The 19997-nt window shown below is 41.2% G+C and overlaps 1 protein-coding gene across 1 annotated transcript in view; it reads left to right on the top strand.

Annotated features, from left to right (window-relative positions):
- Positions 1-19997, top strand: part of Brca1 (BRCA1 DNA repair associated) — a 68217-nt gene that overhangs the window by 4396 nt on the left and 43824 nt on the right. The window contains exons 3-8 of the mRNA XM_036194496.1: positions 7179-7232; positions 10302-10379; positions 12492-12580; positions 16025-16161; positions 17223-17325; positions 18650-18695. Of these exons, the coding sequence (XP_036050389.1) occupies positions 7179-7232; positions 10302-10379; positions 12492-12580; positions 16025-16161; positions 17223-17325; positions 18650-18695 (507 nt within the window). The remainder of the gene's footprint in view (positions 1-7178; positions 7233-10301; positions 10380-12491; positions 12581-16024; positions 16162-17222; positions 17326-18649; positions 18696-19997) is intronic.

Here is a 19997-nt window from a genome sequence, read left to right as displayed (position 1 = left end):
TACCTGCATGGCGGAGAAGGGCATCAGAAAGGAGAGGGCATCAGATCCCACTATAGATGGTTGTGAGCCACCATTCGGTGCTGGGAATTGAACTCAGGTCCTCTGGAAGAGCAGCCAGCACTCTTAACTGCTGGGCTATCTCTCCAGCCCCAAGAATTTCTTAATGAATGGCTGGAAATGAAAATTAGAATTGTTTTTCTTCTCCCCTTCTCATTCTGTGCAGTGGTTATTTAGACCTATAGCCCAGCTTTTGTTTTGTTTTGTTTTGTTCTTCAAGACAGGGTTTCTCTGTAGCTTTGGAGACTGTCCTGGACTAGCTCTGTAGACCAGGCTGGCCTCGAACTCACAGAGATCCACCTGCCTCTGCCTCCCGAGTGCTGGGATTACAGGCATGTGCCGCCACCGCCTTTTTAACTGTTCTTAAAATGTGCAGCACAATCTCCCACTCTTGCCTTTGAGCCAATAGACTTCATGTTCTCTTTGTCTATAGTCTTCTGATTCATGTAATTACCTGGCTTAAAAATCTTGATTCTTTTTTTGTTTGTTTCTTTTTCTTTTTGTTTTTTGAGACAGCATTTCTCGGTGTAACAGCTCTGGTTGTCCTAGAACTCACTTTATAGACTAGGCTGGCCTTGAACTCAGGATCTTCCTGCCTCTACCTTCAGAGTGCTGGACTTAAAGGCAAGCACTATCGCTGCCCAACTGAAAATCTTTATTCTTGAGGTGTAATTTTTTTTTTTTTTTTTTTTTTCTCGAGACAAGGTTTCTCTGTGTAGTTTTGGTGGCTGTCCTGGAACTCACTCAGTAGTCTAGGCTGGCCTCGAACTCACAAGAGATCCACCTGCCTCTGCCTCCCGAGTGCTGGGATTACAGGCATGTGCTACCACTGCCCAGCAGTTTATGTTATCTTTAGTAGTATCTAGGATATAGTAGGCACTCAATAAACTAAGTTGGTTTTTGCCTTTTTAAAAAAAATTTCTTTTGGTTTTTGGCTTTTTTGAGACAGGGTCTTACTGTGTAGCTCTGGCTATCCTGGAATTCACTATGTAGACCAAGCTGGCTTTGAAGTCACAGATATCGTCTTACCTCTGCCTCTTAAGTGCTGGAATTAAAAGCATGTACCTCCACACCCTGCTTAAATTAGTTCTTAATAGTTTATATATTTATTTTGGTGCTGAGGGTTGAGTTGGGGACTCTTGTGTACTATGTATATGCTCTACTTTGAACTATACCCAGCCTTATTTATGTATGTATGTGTTTGTTTGTTTGTTTCTTTGTCTCTCTGTTTGTTTGTTTGTTTGTTTTCTGGACAGGGTCTCACTGTGTAGACCAGGCTGACTGACTGAGTTCTGTCTACCTCTACTGGATTTAAAGGCATGTGCCACTATGCTTAGCTTTCAGATATTTTTTAAAAATGCATTGTTGTCAGGGCACAGCATTCAGATATAGCGGGCTGGAGAGAGAGATGTCTCAGTGGGTAAAGCTTTTGCGGTGAAGCACAAAGGCTGGGGTTTGGACCCCAGCACCCTCGAAGTGCCAGGTGGGTGTAGCAGCATGCCTAGAATCCTAGTGCTTGGTCCACAGAAGCAGGATGCTCAGAGCAAGCTAGCTAGACTGGCCACATTAGTGAGCTCTAGGTTCAAGTGAAAGACTCACTTCAGTGTTTAAGGTGGAAAGCAAGGAAGACAGCCAATGTCACTCTGGAGCCTCCACACTAAAACACCAATAATTGATCAGTTGTATTTATTTTGAAGTTTTTTTCTCTTTTTTTTCTTTTTTTTAAGATTTATTTATTTAGAAGAGGGCACCAGACCTCATTACAGATGATTGTGCGCCACCATATAGGTGCTGGGAATTGAACTCAGGACCTCTGGAAGAGCAGCCAGTGCTCTTAACCTCTGAGCCATCTCTCCAGCCCCATATTTTGAAGGGTTTTTTGTTTGTTTTTGTTTATTTGTTTGTTTTTAGTGTATGCAGGAGCTTCATCTGCATGTATGCCTACAGACCAGAGGAGGGCATCAGATTGTGAGCTCCATGTGGTTGCTGGGAATTGAACTCAGGACCTCTGGGAGAGCAGCCAGTGCTCCTAACCGCTGAGCCGCCTCTCCAGCCCCAGTTGTAGCTTTTTTTTTCATTTACCTTTGATGGGTGAATTCAAGTAAATTTGCCTCTGTGCATCATGGGGTTGTTATTTATGTTTGGAGTCAAGTTAATACGATTAAGGAAGATATGAGTTTTTAGAGACAGAATTTGAAAAGTGCTAGCCTCTCTACTCTCCACATCACAGCTAAACAAAACCGGGACCTAATGAGATTTACAACCCAATCTATGAACTGTCGGAGCCACAGAGGCAGAAATAACATCGCAAGAGAAAGATTGGTTTTGAAAAACCTAAACTTACTGGGGATGATTACAAACAGTGATCAAAAGTCTTCAATAATGTGGCATTTGGGTCCATTTATTTTACATTCCCATGGGACTCAGTCATAAAAATGTAATGTTCTTTCTCATTCTGGCAAATTAAACCATCAGTTAAAAATTCAGATACATAAAAACTAAAGAAAGCAGCGACTGCTCCATTTTCCTCTCAGTTTCTTGGTGTCTCAGCTCCTTGCTGCACTTTCTTCTCTGCCTTCATGGCCTCAAAGGTCTTGGTCCTCCTACCTCAGCTTCCAAATGCTGGACTTAGAGGTTCATACCTGTCGCTTAAGCCACCTTTTTAAATTTTTTTACTGAGTCTCACTATGTATCTCTGGCTGTCCTGGAGCTCACTCTAGACCAGGCTGGCCTCAACCTCACAGAGATCCTCCTGCCTCTGCCTTCCCAGTGCTGGGATTAAACACCACCACCACCACCATGTGGCAAGTTCAATAATTTTTGAACTAGAGTGTTCACGACAGTCATTTTTGGGGGGGGGGGGTTTTGAGACAGGGTTTCTCTGTGTAGTTTTGGAGCCTGTCCTGGAACTCACTCTGTAGACCAGGCTGGCCTCGAACTCACAGAGATCCACCTGGCTCTGCCTCCAGAGTGCTGGGACTAAAGGTGTGCGCCACCACCATCTGGCCACTACAGTCATTTTTAAAGCTTAAGGTCATTTATATGGAATGTTCTAGAGTGGGACTGAACCTACTGCTTTGTTATTTTTCTGCTGTTGATAGGATTGAGCTGAGGGCCTTTTTGTGGTGTGCTGCATCACACCTACAGTCCCAACCTGGAGGATTTTGTTATGCAAACCCTCCTCCCCTGTGTGTTAATAGGAATTGAATCCAATACCTGATATATACTCTGTTGCTGGGTTACTCCCCCAGCCCATGCAGTTCATTCTTAATGATAACAGATTATGACTAAAAGCTGTTACTTGGAGCCCTTAATTTTAATTCCAACTATTGGGAGGCAGAGGCAGGGGGATCTCTGAAATTCAGGCCAGTCTGGTCTACACAGCAAATTCCTGGACAGCCAGGGCTACATAGAAACTATGTCTCAAAAAACCAAAAACAAGCAAACAAACAAAAAACAACTAGAAAAAGTAAAATGGACTGAGAGAGACAGCTCAGCAGTTAAGAGCACTGGCTGCACTTCCAAAGGCGCTGAGTTCACTTCCCAGCAACCACATGGTGGCTCACAACCATCTGTAGTGAGATCTGGTGCCCTCTTCTGGTGTGCAGCGTACATGCAGGCAGACCACTATAGATAGTAAATAAATAAATCTTTTTTTAAAAAAGAAAAGAAAACAAAGTAAGTTGTTCCTTGGGGTAGCTGTAGTTCTTAGGTCTCCTGCACTGGTATTCCTTCTGTCCCTAAATTATTTGAGAGTAGCAGCTTTATTTTTATTTTCGGGTGGGAGTTTGAAGGTGAGGTCTTAGGATGTCTCCAAATTCTGTGCTCATGTGGTCTTCCCCATGTTTCTGGAACCACTAACATGCACTGCTACATCTAGCTCAGTTGGGAGCTCCTGTGGTAATTGTAGCTCTTTTTGCTTTTTGTTGTTTTCACGACAGGGTTTCTCTGTAACAGCCCTGGCTATCCTGGAACTCACTCTGTAAACCAGGCTGGCCTTGAACTCAGAGATCTGCCTGCCTCTGCCTCCCGAGGGCTGGGATTAAAGGCGTGCGCCACTTCTACCCGGCTCTGTTTACTTCTTTAAATGTTTTATGCCCAGTAGTTTGTTGTTTTTTTCAAACCTAAACCTAACTTCTTTCGCCAGTGATTCATCCTGCTAAAGCTCAAACACAACTTCTCAGTAGGCTGAAAATACTGCGTGGCATGCAAAGTGTTTGAAACACTTGAATTTTATAGTAAACATTTACTCTTATCAGAAGCTGGAAGAGAAACATCGTAAGGTTTTTTTCCATTTTCATTCCTATTCATCCTCAAGCTCTTCAGCAGTCAGCACCTTCTTGAATATGGGAGTTTTCATCTGTTCAGAGTTGGTGTTTACAGTGTGTTTATAGAGCTTGGATCATAATTTCCATACTGAAATATAATTATTTCAGAATTGAGTCAGTGGTGAGAATGAAAGCCATCTGGTATCGTGACTCAATCCAATTTCTCTTTTACTAAGAACTTTCTTTGGTGTCTAGCTTGTCTCAGAAATATGATCTGGTAGCAAATCAGTCTCTTTTGTTGGGATTGTATTCCCGAAGTAGCCCCAGATGACGGCCGGGTGAAACCTGGGGTTCAGGTAGAAACCTTGGCCTGAGGTTGTTCTGCCCGCACAGACAGAGCTGGTAGTATGAGCCGGCCTTCAGACTTGGTCAGGTGTGTTCATTGTTCTCTTCATCTTCAGGGCCCCATGACCACAAGAACCAGAACTCAGTGTGTAGAGCTCAAGCAGAAGAAAGCTAAGGACAAAGTAGACAAGTTTCCTGCCCATCTGGGCTCCCAGCTACCTCTCTCCTCTACTGTAGGCCTCCATCCCTCTGTCTCAGCACACTGGCCTTGCACACACTCCAAGAGTGGTCCTGCTCAGCTTAGCCTCTCTGCTCCCTCTCCAGTTACTGCGTAGCTTGTTTCCTTACATGACTCAGCTGTCCTCCAGTGTCCCTTCCTCACTCATGCATTTTATTGCCACTCTATATTTACCCACCAGCGCATCTCACTGTGTCCTTTTGTCCTGCTTGGTTTTTTTCTTTCTGTAGTTGGAGTTTTCCTGCCTGGCCCAGTCAGGACAAATCTCTCTTACCCGCCAGTCCCACAGTCGCTCAGACCCAAACAAGAAAGCACACAGAAACTTACATTGTTTACAAACTGTATGGCTGTGGCAGGCTTCTTGTTATCTACTTTTTCTATCTTAAATTAACCCATTTCTGCTTATCTATACTTTACCACATGACTTTGTGGCTTACCAGTGTCTTTACATGTTGTTTCTCATGGCGGTGTCTCCCCAGCCTTCTACTTCCCTTTTTTTCCTTCTGGATGATAGTACATGCGGTTCATTTTCCTATTTTATTTGTAAATGTTTGAACTTTCTCATTTTCAAAAGGCAATTCCAAGCCATGTCTTTAATGCCAACATTCGGGAAGCAGAGGCAGGCAGATTTCTGTGAGTTTGAGGCCAGCCTGGTCTACAAAGTGAGTTCCAGGACAGCCAGAACTATTACCCGAGAAAGGCTGTCTCACAAAACAACAACAAAACACGAGCTATGAGGTGAGCCAGTAAGATGGCTCAGCAGGGAAAAGCTCTTACTGCCATGCCCACCAACCTGGATCTGATCCTCAGGACTCACACTCGGTTCTCTGACCTCCACGTGTGTGGACCACAGCAAGCGCACACTCTCACATTGCCCAGTACACATACAGTAAATAAATACATTTTAGTTTGTTTGCTTTTCGAGACAGGGTTTCTCTGTGTAGCTTTGGAGCCTTTCCTGGAACTCACTCTGTAGAACAGGCTGGCCTTGAACTCACAGATCCACCTTCTGCCTCCCAAGTACTGGGATTAAAGGCGTGAGCCACCACTGCCTGGCTCTGTTTTATTTATTTATTTTTTTAAGGTTTTATTGTGTGTGTGTGTGTGTGTGTGTGTGTGTGTGTGTGTGTGTGTGTGTCCCATATCAAGATATGTTACATGTGTTCGGGTTCCTGGAGAGGCCAGGAAAATGTTTCAGGCCCTTTAGAGCTGTAGTTGCTGACAGTTATGAGCCACCTGATGTGGGTTCTAGGAACTGGTCAGATCCTCAGGAAGAGCAGCAAATGTTATTAACTGCTGAGTCATCTTCCAGCCACTGGTTTGATTTTTTTTTTTTTTTTTTGAGACAGGATTTCATGTGGCCAAGGCTGGCTTTGAACTTGCTTTGTAGCTGAGGGTGGCCTTGAACTTTTTCTTCATTCTCCAGCTTCTATTTTGCAAGTTCTAGAACCGTGGGGATGCATTAGCACACTATGCACAAGTTTTGTTGTTGGTGGAGTTTAGTTAAGATTCAGGATGTGCACTCAAAATGCTGGCTGAAAGAGTGAAGATAACCAATATGAAAGCTTGTGTGTGCGGGGTCGAGGGAGGTGGTCGAACTCAGGGTCTTGAACGTGCTAGGGAATGCTTTACTTTTGAGCTCCATTCCCTACCTAGCTAATAGTAATATACAGCATTGAAGAGATCCGTATTTCTGGTATGGTTTCAGAACGTTCCGGGAAAGGATCGTTTGTTTGTTTGCTTGTTTGTTTTGTTTGAGACAGGGTCTTAATGCCGAGATCTACTGATCTGGCACTCTCAGAATAGATCTGCCTGCTTTCGCCTCTATAGGACTGGAGGCTCCAAGACACCCAGCAAGATCACACTTTCTCCTGTGTTCCTTGCTCCTAGCGTGGCAGACCTCTAATATTAAATTGTCCTGAATCATTGGTTCTCAACCTTCCTAATGCTGTGACCCTTTAATACAGCTCCTCATGCTTGGGTGACCCTCAGCCATAAAATTATTTCATTGCTACTCAATAACTGTAATTTTGCTACTGTTATGAATCATAATGTAAATATCCGTGTTTTCCAATGGTCTTTTGGTGACCCCTGTGAAAGGGTCACTTGACCCCCAGGTGGAGAGCCACTCTCCTAAATCTATACTTGGTCTCAGTTATAGCAACTTAAAGCTGAATCTCTACTTAAAAAAAACCAGTTGCTTATAAACAACTTAATTAGCCTCATTTATTTTCTTTCTTCTTTTCTTTTTTGTTCCTGTACTTGTCTAGTTTGGAACTGATCAAAGAACCCATTTCCACAAAATGTGACCACATATTTTGCAAGTAAGTGAACAATTTTGTACATCTATTATTAGCTTTTGTTTGTGTTGTTCGTTACATACACAGCTTTCTAGAGACGTTTGTTTCTTCAGCTAAATGACGACAACAAACTCGTTATTCTTCCTCGAGGGGTACTCATGAAATCATCATATGTATTGGCCTTAGCTATAGTCATTGGTAAAATTTTGACATTGCTTATCTGTGTGTAAAGAATCACGTGAGGTCAACTGTTCAGTTTGCTTTTGGTGTGCGAGGGTGAATGTAGACTAGAGCATCGTGAAATAAACAAATTACGTTCAGCATTTGCATTTCTGTTCATTCCTACATGTTTGCCTACTTCATGATACTGGTGAAGATGGGGATCTGAGCACTCTGTTTAGGCTACAGTCCATTCATATCTATGATTCAAGTTACACATGGCCCTCCATATCTAGAGGTTATGTGTTGGCTGGGTCAACCAACCATGGGTTGAAAGTATTCAGGAACAAATTGTGTTTACATTAAATATATGCAGAAATTTTCTTTTCATTCTTCTCTAAACAATATAAAGTCATAAACATGTATCATAGTGTGTGTGTCTGTGTGTCTGTGTGTCTGTTTATGTGAATGCGTGCGTTCGTGCGTGTGTGTGCCCATGGAGGCTAGGAGAGGGTGTTGGATCTCCTAGGTCTGGAGTTACAGACAGTTGTGAGCTGCCACATAAGGGTGCTGAGAACCAGACTCAGGTCCTCTGGAAGAACAGCAAGTGCTCTGAACCACTGGACTATCTTTCAGGCCCTATCATTTATATATTATTGTATTAGGTATTTTAAGTAAACTCTTTGTCTTTTTATGTAAGGGGATTTTGTATTCAGAGTTTGGTATCCTTGGGACCTATTTCCCCCATTCTGAGGGATGACTGTTAAGAATTCTGTCCCTTTTGCTATTTGTTTGTTTGAATGTTCCCAATATTGTTACAGTCTTAGCAGTCAGAAATTCCAAATGAGAACTAAGGGCTAAATTACAGCTGTTGGCAGAGTTGCTCCATCTGAGCAGTTTCTGGAACAGTCCACCTTCCTGGGCCCTGGCTCGGGCTGCCACTTTCTTTTTTGTTTTGTTTTGTTTTTGTTTGGTTTTTCGAGACAGGGTTTCTCTGTAGCTTTGGAGCCTGTCCTGGACTAGCTCTGTAGACCAGGCTGGCCTGGAACTCACAGAGATCCACCTGCCTCTGCCTCCCAAGTGCTGGGGATTACAGGCGTGTGCCACCACTGCCCGGCAGAGCTGCCACTTTCTTTGTGTTGTCCTGTGCCTTCTGATCCTTTGTCTTCTGTTTGTGTCAGGGTCTCTTCCTAAAGGAGGCTGTCTTCCTTAGGAGTGTTTTGTTTTTTGTTTCCTTTTGTTGTTGTTGGTGTTGTTTTATTTTCTCTTGGTTTTTGAGATGCTCGCCTATGTATCCCCTGCAACCGTGAACTCACTATGTAGACCAGACTGGCTTTGAACTTACTGTGGTCCTCCTGCTTCTGCCTCCTAGATACTGAGAGTACAGATGTGGGTCAATACATCTAGCTGAATGTTGCCTTTGAAATGAAAATATTTCAGCCAAACATGATGGCTTACACCTTGTCTTAGTTACTATTGCTGTGAGGAAACACTGTAACCAAGGCAAATTACAGAAGGAAGCATCTAACTGGAGCTCCAGCACTTTGTCATGGCAAGGAGCATGGCAGTCCATAGGAAGGCGTGGTGCTGGAACAGCAGCTGAGAGCTCACATCCTGACACATGAAGAAGAAGCAGAAAGAGTGCATTTGGGATGATAGGGGATACACACACACACACACACACACACACACACACACACACACACACACCAAGGAGTCTAGTTTCATTTTACATAAGGGTATCCAATTGTCTTGGTGCCCTTAAAAAAAATTAACACTGTTCTGTTTCCACTTAATAGTCTTGGTATAGTAGTTAAGAGTAAAGCCAGGGCAGTGGTGGCACACACCTTTAATCCCAGCACTCGGGAGGCAGAGCCAGGTGGAACAAAAAAAAATAAAAAACAAAAACAAAAAAGAGTAAATAGATGCTTTATGTGAATGTGGGTGTGTTTCCAGACTCTTTTTTCCTTCTTTTTTTTGGTTTTTCGAGACAGGGTTTCTCTGTGTAGCTTTGCGTCTTTCCTGGAACTCACTCTGTAGCCCAGGCTGGCCTCGAACTCACAGAGATCCGCCTGGCTCTGCCAAGAGCTGGGATTAAAGGTGCGCCACCCCCGCCCGGCTCCAGACTCTTCATCTAGTCTACTGGTGTGTGTGCCAGAACCATGTTCTCTGTTTTGTTGGTTTATTGGTTTTGGGTTTTGGTTTGTTTTTTTTGAGACAGGGTTTTCTCTGTGTAGCCCTGGCTATCCTAAAACTCACTCTGTAGACCAGGCTGGCTCTAGACTCATAGATTCATATACCTCTGCCTCTTGTGTACTAGGATTAAAGGTGTGCCACCATACCTAGCTTCAGAACCATATTATCTTAATTACTATAGCTTTGTAGTGAATCACCTGAGATTTTGTTTACTTAATCCCAGGGAGCAAACCTAGGGCTTGTGCATCCTGGGCAAGCACTTCATTACTGATTTTATATATACATTATACATACATATATACGTGTGTGTGTGTGTGTGTGTGTGTGTGTGTGTGTGTGTGTGTATCTTCCAGACCTCAGGTGGTGAGCTTTTAAACTAATACAACCATTTTATATTAACCACTTAAGCATTTATATCTGATTATGCAGCATGAAATAATTATGAATATATCATTAAATGTGCTGCATTGATTTTTTAATTTTTTATTTAATCATAACAGTAAGTCATATGCAGGTAAGTGCAGTTTTCATAGGTCATTTCTTATGTGGTTTGATTTTTCTGCTTATGCAACATCTAAAAATAATCACTGAAGAACCGTTGTATTTACCTATCATTACCCTTTATGTGACTCTTAAGGGTCATTATGAAATTATCTTCATGGCTGTTGCTGTTGGGGTGTTCTTTCTGCAAAAGAACATAAATTGTTTGGGTTTTTTTTCTTTCTTTCTAATTTATAGATTTTGTATGCTGAAACTTCTTAACCAGAAGAAAGGGCCTTCACAATGTCCTTTGTGTAAGAATGATATAACCAAAAGGTATATAATTTGTGTAATCATGGGAGATTGGAAGGAACAATGGCATGGGAGAAAGTAGAAATTCATATGTAGGTAATGTTCCTTTAAAACCTTTCATCAACAGAAAAATAGTCAAAAATGTGTTTGGGGGCTAGAGGTGTGACTCAGTTGGTAAAATGCTGGCCTAGTAGGCACAGGCCTCTGAGTTCATATGACAGTACCACAGAAACCAGGCAAAGGCGATGTGAAGCCTGATGACCAAGACCAATATGATGGAAGATGAGAACTGACTTGCACTTGTCCTCTGGCCTCCAAACATGAACTGTGGCGCATGTATGTGTGTGTGTGTATATATATATATATATATATATATATATATATATATATATATATATATATATATATGCACTTTCTCTAATTAGTCAATTAGTTAGCTAGTAAATTAGTCAATTGTTTTTTGTTTTTAATTTAAGAATAAAGGCTGGCTGGGCTGGAGAGATGACTCAGGTTAAGAGCACTGACTGCTCTTCCAGAGATCCCGAGTTCAATTCCCAGGAACCACATGGTGGCTCACAACCATCTATAATAATGAGATCTGGTGTCCTCTTCTGGTGTGCAGACATACATACAAACAAAATACTGTATACATAATAAATAAATTTAAAAAAAGAATAAAGGCTGGAAAGTTGGCTCAGAGGTTAGAGGTATTTATAGCTTACAGCTCTCTATAACTCAGGTCCCAAGAAAATCTTCTGACCTGTGGGCACCGGGCATGCACATGTTGCAAACACATGTAGGCAAGCAAGATAGTCTTATACACAAAATAATAAAATAAAAGCAGGCGCGGTTTCGTGTGCCTGTAACAGCAGCCCTCAGGAGGTAGAGGATCAGCTTGTGAAGGTTATCCTTGACTACATAGTGTGGGTGGCCAGACTGGATTGTATGTATGAGACCCTGTTTCAAAAAAAAAAAAAAAAAAAAAAAGTGTTTAGCAGACAGACTGTTTCTAAAATTATTTCCTTGGACATTTTATTGAACATCTGCTGTTAACAAGTATTAGCAACTTAGTGCCTTGTTTTCCCACCCATGTGCTAACTAGCCCCTATCCTGCTTAACTTCCAACACCAAATGAGATCAGGAGTACTTGGCTGGTGTGGCCATAGATGACACATAGTCTTTCCCTACTATTCTGAAAAAAACAGAAGAACTTATCAACAGTCTTATCTCAGACGGAGCTGCACTATGTGTATTGTACATCTCTCCTACCACAGTTAGTTCTGTTAGGGCAATGCCTTTATCTCTTTTGCTAACACTGTTGTTTCTCCAGTGTTTAGTACATAGTAGGCAGTCAGATATTTAAAGGAGGAATTAGTTATGTTCTACCTAAGCCTAAATCTCTTTGGATTTTGGTGTCTGATAGAAATCTGAGAAGCAGAGCTAGCAGTGAGGGATTGGGTTGGGTTGAGATGTTAAGAATAGTGATTCTTTCTGCTGTTGATTTTTATCTACTCTGTATTTGGGGTAGAATTTTGTGTCAGGGACAGGTTATGACAAGGTCTTCTCTCTTTGCCTTGAAATTACTATGGCTAGCCTCAAATTCCAGATCCGCCTGCCTCAGTTGAGATTACAGGACTGAGCTGCTCCAGTGTTTTGTTTTTGAAACTGTCAAGTAGTCCAGATTGACCTTGAGCTGACCTCTCTATCTCTGCCTCTCAAGTGCTGGGATCACAGGCATGCACAACCATGCCTAGCTCAGGATACTTATGTTAGGCAGTTTTAGGATTTTGGTGGACTTGTATGAGTCACCAAGATATTTTAAAAATCAGTATAGTCAAAAAGAGAATGAACACACACACACACACACACACACACACACACACACACACACGTCAAAGCAAAATAAGTGTACCTATGAGGATTCTTTTCCCCAGGTCAGTGATTCAGTGATTATAATGTAATGTTGCTGGTAGGTCTATATTTGTTTTTACTGTGCTGAGATCAAATTACTAGTTCTTTGAGTTTGTGCTTTCTGCTGTGTTTACAGTAGGAAACTTACAATCTGTGTTTATATGTCATGTTAGTGTGCTTAAAATTAATATTCATATATGTGCTTCTCAAAAAAATTAATTTCAGAAGCCTGCAAGGAAGTACAAGGTTTGGTCAACTTGTTGAAGAGCTGTTGAAAATCACTGATGCTTTTGAGCTTGACACAGGAATGCAGTGTAAGTGCCGCACAGCCCCAGAGGTGATTCTCAAGGGGCTGGCTGGAAAACTTGAGGCGTTTTTCACGCTATTTTATGTGAATAGCTAATAAGACTTTAGTCTGGTTAAAAGTTAAATCTATGCCTAGAATTATGTTTTATTTATCACAGGGAGCATGGGTTGGGGCAGGTGTGTCTGTATTTGTGTGGAACCCAGAGGTCATCTTCAAGTGTGGTTCCTCAGGAGCCATCCCCATAGTTTTGGTTTGTTTTATTTGTTGTTGTTGTTTTGTTTTGTTTTTTGAGACAGGGTTTCCCTGTGTAGCTTTGCGCCTTTCACTTGGTAGCCCAGGCTGGCCTCGAACTCACAGAGATCTGCCTGGCTCTGCCTCCCGAGTGCTGGGATTAAAGGTGTACGCCACCACTGCCTGCCCCCCCATAGTTTTTTGAGACAAGGTTTCTCACTGGTACATGGCGGTTGCCAATTAGGCTGGGCTGACTGGCCAAGGAGCCCCACAGATCCCTTGTATGCCTTCCCTGGGTCCAGCTTTTTGTTCTAGAGATTTCAGGTGTGATGTTATGTCATTAGTATGAGATTTCTCCAACTTCTTTATGTGTGCATTTAGTGCTATGAATTTTGTCCTCTTAGCACTGCTTTCATAGTGTCCCATAAGTTTGGGTATGTTGTACTTTTATTTTCATTGAATTCTAGGAAATCTTTAATTTATTTCTTTATTTCTTCCTTGACCCATTGGTGTTTCAGGTGGGCATTATTCAGTTTCCATGAGATTGTAGGCTTTCTATAATTGTTGTTGTTGTTGAAATCTAACTTTAAGGTATGGTGGTCCAATAGATACAGGAGGTTATTCCAATGTTTTTGTATCTGTTGAGATTTGCTTTGTGACCAAGCATGTGGTCAATTTTTGAGAAGGTTCCATGGGGTACTGAGAAGAAGGTATATTCTTTTGTGTTAGGGTGGAATGTTCTGTAGATATCTATTAAGTCCATTTGAGTCATAACATCTGTTAGGTCCTTTATTTCTCTGTTAAGTTTCAATCTGGTAGATCTGTCCTTTGGTGAGAGTAGTGTGTTGAAATCTCCCACTACTAGTGTGCAATTTAAGCTTTAGTAATGTTTCTTTTGCAAATGGGGGTGCCTTTGTATTTGGGACATAAATGTTCATTATTGAGACTTCATCTTGGTGGATTTTCCCTGTGATGAATGTATAATGTCCTTCCCGATCTCTTTCAATTGATTTTAGTTTGAAGTCCATTTTATTAGATAGTAGGATAGCTACACCAGCTTGTTTCTTAAGTCCATTTGATTGGAAAGCCTTTTCCCAGCCTTTTACTCTGAGATAATATCTGTCTTTGAAGTTGAAGTGTGTTTCTTGTATGCAGAAGAAGGATAGATCCTGTTTTCTTATCCATTCTGTTAGCTTGAGTCTTTTTATAGGTGAGTTGAGACCATTGATATTGATGGATATCAATGAGCAGTGATTATTAATTCTTGTGGGTTTTTTTTTTTGTTTGTTTTTTTTTTGTGGTAGTGTTGTGTTTCCATTCTTTGGTATTTGTTGGTGTGGGATCATCTATTGCCTGAGTTTTCATGGGTGTGTTTAATTTCCTTAGGTTGTATTTTTCCTTCTATTGCTTTCTTTAGGGCTGGATTTGTGGATATATTCTTTAAATCTGGTTTTATCATGGAATATTTTGTTTACTCCGTCTATGGTGATTGAGAGTTTTGCTGGGTATCATAGTCTGGGTTGGCATCTGTGGTCTCTTAGTGTCTGTATAACATTTGTCCAGGACCTTCTAGCTTTCATAGTCTCTATTGAGAAGTCTGGTGTTATTCTGATGGGTCTGCCTTTATATGTTACTTGGCCTTTTTCCTTTGCAGCTCTTAATATTTTTTCTTAGTTCTGTATGTTTAGTGTTTTGATTATTATGTGGCAAGGGGACTTTTTTTTGGATCCAGCTATTTAGTGTTCTGTAAGCTTCTTGTATCTTCATAGGTATTTCTTTCTTTAGGTTAGGAAAGTTTTCTTCTATGATTTTGTTGAATATATTTTCTGTGCCTTTGAGTTGGTATTCTTCTCCTTCTATCCTTATTAATTATTCTTAAGTTTGGTCTTTTCATGGTGTTCCAAATTTCTTGGATGTTTCGTGTTACGACTTTTTGTATTTAGTGTTTTCTTTGACTGACTGATCTATTTTCTCTATTGTGTCTTCAGTGTCAGAGATTCTCTGTTCCAGCTCTTGCATTCGGTTGGTTATGCTTGCTTCTGTAGATCCTGTTTAGTCAGATTTCCTATTTCCAGCATTCCCTTACTTTGTGTCTTCTTTATTGTCTCGATTTCAATTTTCAAATCTTGAATTGTTTCCTTCATCTGTTTAACTACTTTTTCTTGGCTTTCTTTGATTTCTTCCTAATTTTTTTTTGTTTTTTCTTCCATTTCTTTAAGAAAGTTTTTCATTTCCTCTTTAAGGGCCTCTATCATCTTCTTAAAGTCATTTTCAGGATTGATTTCTTCTTCTGCGTTTGGCATGTTCAGGTCTTGCAGGTGTAGAACCACTAGGTTCTGATGGTGTCATGTAGGTCTTTATGTTGTTGCCTTTACTCATCTGCCATCTACTCATCTCTTCCTCTGCTCAGTGTAGGCAGTGTCTGTGTCTGAAGGTGACTCTCTTGTTCTAATTGATAGTGTCGGTCCACTAGGAGTTCTTGGTCAATCAGTGCTGTTGGACTCTGTTTCTCAGGGAGCAGTTGTTCCCAATTGCTGCAGGGTGGGCTTATGGCTCCAGTGGTTGTTGGTGTCACATGGGATGGTTTTCTTGGTGAGGGGCTAGGGAAAGAGGCCGCTGTCCAGTCCCTGTTGGTGTAGGGTGGGCTTATGACTTCAGTGGTTGTTGGGTTCACAGGGACTGGGGTTTGTTTGTTTTGTTTTGTTTTGGTGAGGGAGCAGGGAAAAGTAGCTGCCTGGTCTCTGGGGCTCCGATGGTTGGGGCATAGGGACTAGAGACCTGGTCTGGCGGTCCAGAGATGGGGCCTTACCTGTTCCCAGTTGGTGTAGGATGGGCTTATGGCTGGTGATCTGGTTCGGTGACTGGACGGCTCCTTCTTTTGTGTTCTCTGGTCTCGTTTTGCGCTAGCCAACTCCCCAGCTGATCGTGTTTCCTCAGACTGCAGGCTGCAGGCTTTTGAATCCTCTCCCGAATGGATATCAGCTGATCAGGTTGATCAGTAGGGCAATCTCACCAACGCTTCCAAGTTGTTGGGCTTCGCAGGGTCAGAATGGCCTTGGGCAGAATGTTCGGTCGTGTCCCATGGAGATGGCTCCACCAGGCTTGTTTGGTGGTGGTTGTTGTTTGTATTATCCTTATACAGCAGGGAGCAGCCTTTTTGGGTATTTAGTGAAGAGTAATGTTTTCTTTTGACTAAAACTTGTTCCTTTATGTTTTAAAGTTGCAAACAGTTACAGTTTTTCAAAAATGAAAAATTCTTCTGAACCTTTGAATGAGGAGACTTCTATCATCCAGAGTGTAGGCTACCGAGACCGTGTCAAAAGACTTCGACAGATTGAATCTGGAAATGCCACCTTGGTAAAGCTGTTTTCCATTTTTTCTGGCATCTATTTATTAAGTGCTAGCATTGTGAATTAGTGGATTTATATGAAAACTTAGGAAAGAGAGGATGATGGTAAATCAAGTGGCTGGACAATGCTCTAATAAGTAAGAGTTATAAGCTTAGAAGTTTAGGGTACCTGTTGTGATCAAGAGACACCTTATAGACCCTCCCCTGTTTTATAACTTCATCAGCTCTGGTGCTTGTCTGAAACAGATACAGTATCACTGATCTTTTGTAAGCATTTGAAAATTACTTCAACTTGACCACTGAAACTACCAAAGAAAATGTAATGACGTTCTCTGTCTGTCTGTATGTGCTGGATGGCAGAGATCACAGAACATACCTACTAAGTGTTCCTAAGAATACTCTTTTGTTTTGTTTTTTTAATGTTTTTATTTAAATAGTCTAGATTTGTTTGTTTGTTTATTTTATTAGTGTTTTTGAGACAGTATTTCTCTGTCTCTGTTCGGAGCCCTGGCTGGCCTCGAACTCACAGACATCCACCTGCCTCTACCTCCAGAATGCTGGGATTAAAGGCAAGCGCCACCCGCCCAGCTAGATTTATTTTTATTTTTCATCTTTAATTAATATGTGTGTCTGTGTGGGGTTTGTGCATATGAATGCAGGTGCTTTGGGTCCTCTGCAAGAGCAGCCTGTGTTCTTAACCAATGAGTCATCTCCCTAGTAACCTGTTTTATTTTTTAAATCAGTATATAATGTGTTAGAGAACACTGTGACCTTTCCAAACAAAATGTGTTTTCATGGCTCTTCCCCTTGACTTCCAACCTTTCCACCTCTGTTCCTCCTTTACAGCCTTCCCCTCAGACTCTTCCTTTTATCATTCATCCTTCTTGAAAATACATTTTATGTTGCCAGTCTTATCAGATACGATTGGAAATACAGACTATCAGCTTCAAATTTCTCTACATTAATACTTAGGAAATACTCCTGATTATAATTAGTTGAAAAAATAAAGCAAAAAAAAGGGGGGGGGTTTCAAAACGTAAAACTTAAAGCATCCTTTATTGTTTAACAGAAGGACAGTCTCAGTGTCCAGCTGTCTAACCTTGGAATTGTGAGATCAATGAAGAAAACCCAGCAGACACAGCCTCGAAATAAATCTGTGTACATTGAATTAGGTAAGGGTCTTGCATTTTATTAAGTTCAAAATAATAATTGCTAAATTGTTTAGCCTATAGTTCTATCAAGAATCTTGGTTGTGATTTATGTATGTTGCGTGAAGTTTTGGTAAATGAAAGTAAAATAATTTTATGGGTTCTATCATGAATTATCAGTTATGTAAAAGTAACACTTCACACCTTGAAGAATCTTACATTGTAAAAAAAAAAAGTGGGGGAAGATGTTGATTATGAACATAAGTGAATTTTGGAAAAATGTAAAGTAATAAAGAAAAACATGGTTAGCTGCCATAGCATTTAGAGGGATCCAAGACAAACTGTACAAGCCCTGGACTCAATCCTCAGTTGGCCACAAAGACAAAAGAAGTGAGCTCAGAGTTCCAAGAGGTCTCTTTACTATCTCTCTAGAGTTTATGAGGGGCCAGGTCTGTCCTGCCAGCATTAGAGAGGCTGAACCAGGAGGATCCTGAGTTTGAGGACAGCCTGGGATACTAAAGAATCCTATCTCAGAAATAAATCAGTAATCAAATTGGGAAGAATGGCTTTATTTTGAGTTCCCTGCACTACCATGGATCTCCATAATATTTATTGGATTTCTTTGAAATTAACTTGTATGTCTTCTAGCCATAATAAATCCATCAATAATGGTGTTGTTTTGTAAAAATATTCCAGCGGGTGATGAGATGGCTCAGTTGGTAAAGGCTTTTGCCACCAAGTTTAATAACCTAAATTCAGTCCCTAGACTCTACATAGTAGAAGGAGAGAACCAACTCCAATAAGTTGTCCTATAACATCTATACTAATGTTGCGTGCATGCGCGCACACACATAAATATGTGTTAATAAAAGTAGTGCAAATCATGTCAGTTAATATTTAGGAGCACTTAACTGTATTTTAGGTGCTGTTGTATTTTTTTGTGTACCTCATTTAAGATGTCGGTCCTGAGGTGGTTACTAATTTTACAGATGAGAAAATTAAGTCAGAGAGGTTAAGAATTTGGAAGTAAGGCTGGCAGTGTTGGTACACACATTTAATCCCAGCACAGGCAGAGGCAGGCAGATCTATGAGTTCAAAGAAACCCTGTCTTGCAAATTAAAAAAAAAATATTTGGACATAGGGAGTTGGCTTTGGAACCCATGCTTTCGGCCGTTTCTCTGTATTGCCACATAGTGGGTAATGCTTATGTAATGTAACATATTAATTATTTATATAAAATATACATTGTAAGTACTTCTGGATGAACCACTGTTTTGCAAGAAGCATTTTTTTAACCCTTTTAATTAAAAACCTTGAATGATTTTTGGGTTTGTTTTTTGTTTTCAAGAGTCTGATTCTTCTGAAGAGACAGTTAAGAGGCCAGACGATCGCAGGTAAGTCCCAGGAGCCTTTTATACCCAGTTCATAGTGAGGGTCCGAGGCTTAGGTCATGGTAGTAGAAGAAACTGTAAGGGTCATTTAGTTTCATCTGTCTATTTTATTTTCTGGGGGAACCTTTTTGGTTTGTTGTACATTTTTCTAATGCAAAAGGAATTTTAGATGACAGTAGAAGCCAGCACACACTTGTTACCACCCGATGGGTATTCTTTGAGTTTCTCATATGTGGTAGTAATTATGGCTGATGAAAATACTAAAGGATCTATTTTGTTTGTTTATTTGGGGGCAGGATCTATGTAGCCCTGGCTGTCCTCTAACTCAGAGATCTATCTGCGCCTCCCGAGTGATTAAAGGCATATTACCACCACACCTGGCCCAACAAGCTTAATTTTATTTATAATCATCCAGTTTTCTTTCTTAAGATCTATGATAACTGGTCATTATCAGTAAATTTTTGTTTATAAATTACTTCTACCTAGCTTTAAAATTGTAGTGAAGCTAGAAGTATGGTTCAGTGCTAGAGGTTTTTTTTTTTCAATGTGGAACTGAGCTTGGTGACAGATGCCTTTAGGCCCAGAACTCTTTGTTTGTTTTGTTTTTGTTTTTGTTTTTCGAGACAGGGTTTCTTTGTGTAGCTCTAGAGCCTGTCCTGGAACTTGCACTGTAGACTACACTGGCCTCAAACTCACAGAGATCCGCCTGCCTCTGCCTCCCAAGCGCTGGAATTAAAGGCGTGCGCCACCACCATCCAGCTAATCCAGAACTCTTTTGTGAGGCAGAGGCAGGTGGATCTCTGTGAGTTTGAAGCCAGCCTGGTCTAAAGAGAGACCCTGTCTCAAGGGAAAAAAAAAATTATGTGTGTGGGTATATTTCCTGAACGTATATTTGTGTGCCACATTTGTGCCTAGTGCCTGAAGAGGCCAGAAGAGTGAGTCCAGTTCCCTCGAACTGGGGTTACAGATGTCTGTGAGCCATTCTGTGGGTGCTAGGGATCGAACCCAGGCACTCTGGAAGGTCAACCAGTGCTCCTAACACTAAACCATTTTTTAGCAGGGTGTGATGGCTCATTCCTTTAGTCCCAGCACTCAGGAGGCAGAGACTGTCAGATCTCTGAGTTCAAGGCCAACCTGGTCTACAAAGTGAGTTCCAGGACAGCCAGGGCTATACAGAGAAACCCTGTCTCGAAACACAAACAACAACAAAAACCTCTGAATCATTTCTCTATTACTCTAGGGTGTGGGAACATCCACTGGAGGCTGTGCTCAATCTCACCCTACAGGGGACCCTACACTCCTGAA

The sequence above is a fragment of the Onychomys torridus genome, chromosome 8 (genome assembly GCF_903995425.1).
Source record: "Onychomys torridus chromosome 8, mOncTor1.1, whole genome shotgun sequence".
Lineage (NCBI taxonomy): Eukaryota > Metazoa > Chordata > Mammalia > Rodentia > Cricetidae > Onychomys > Onychomys torridus.
Note: the sequence above shows the minus strand (reverse complement) of the source record. Positions and strands in the feature narration are given on the sequence as shown.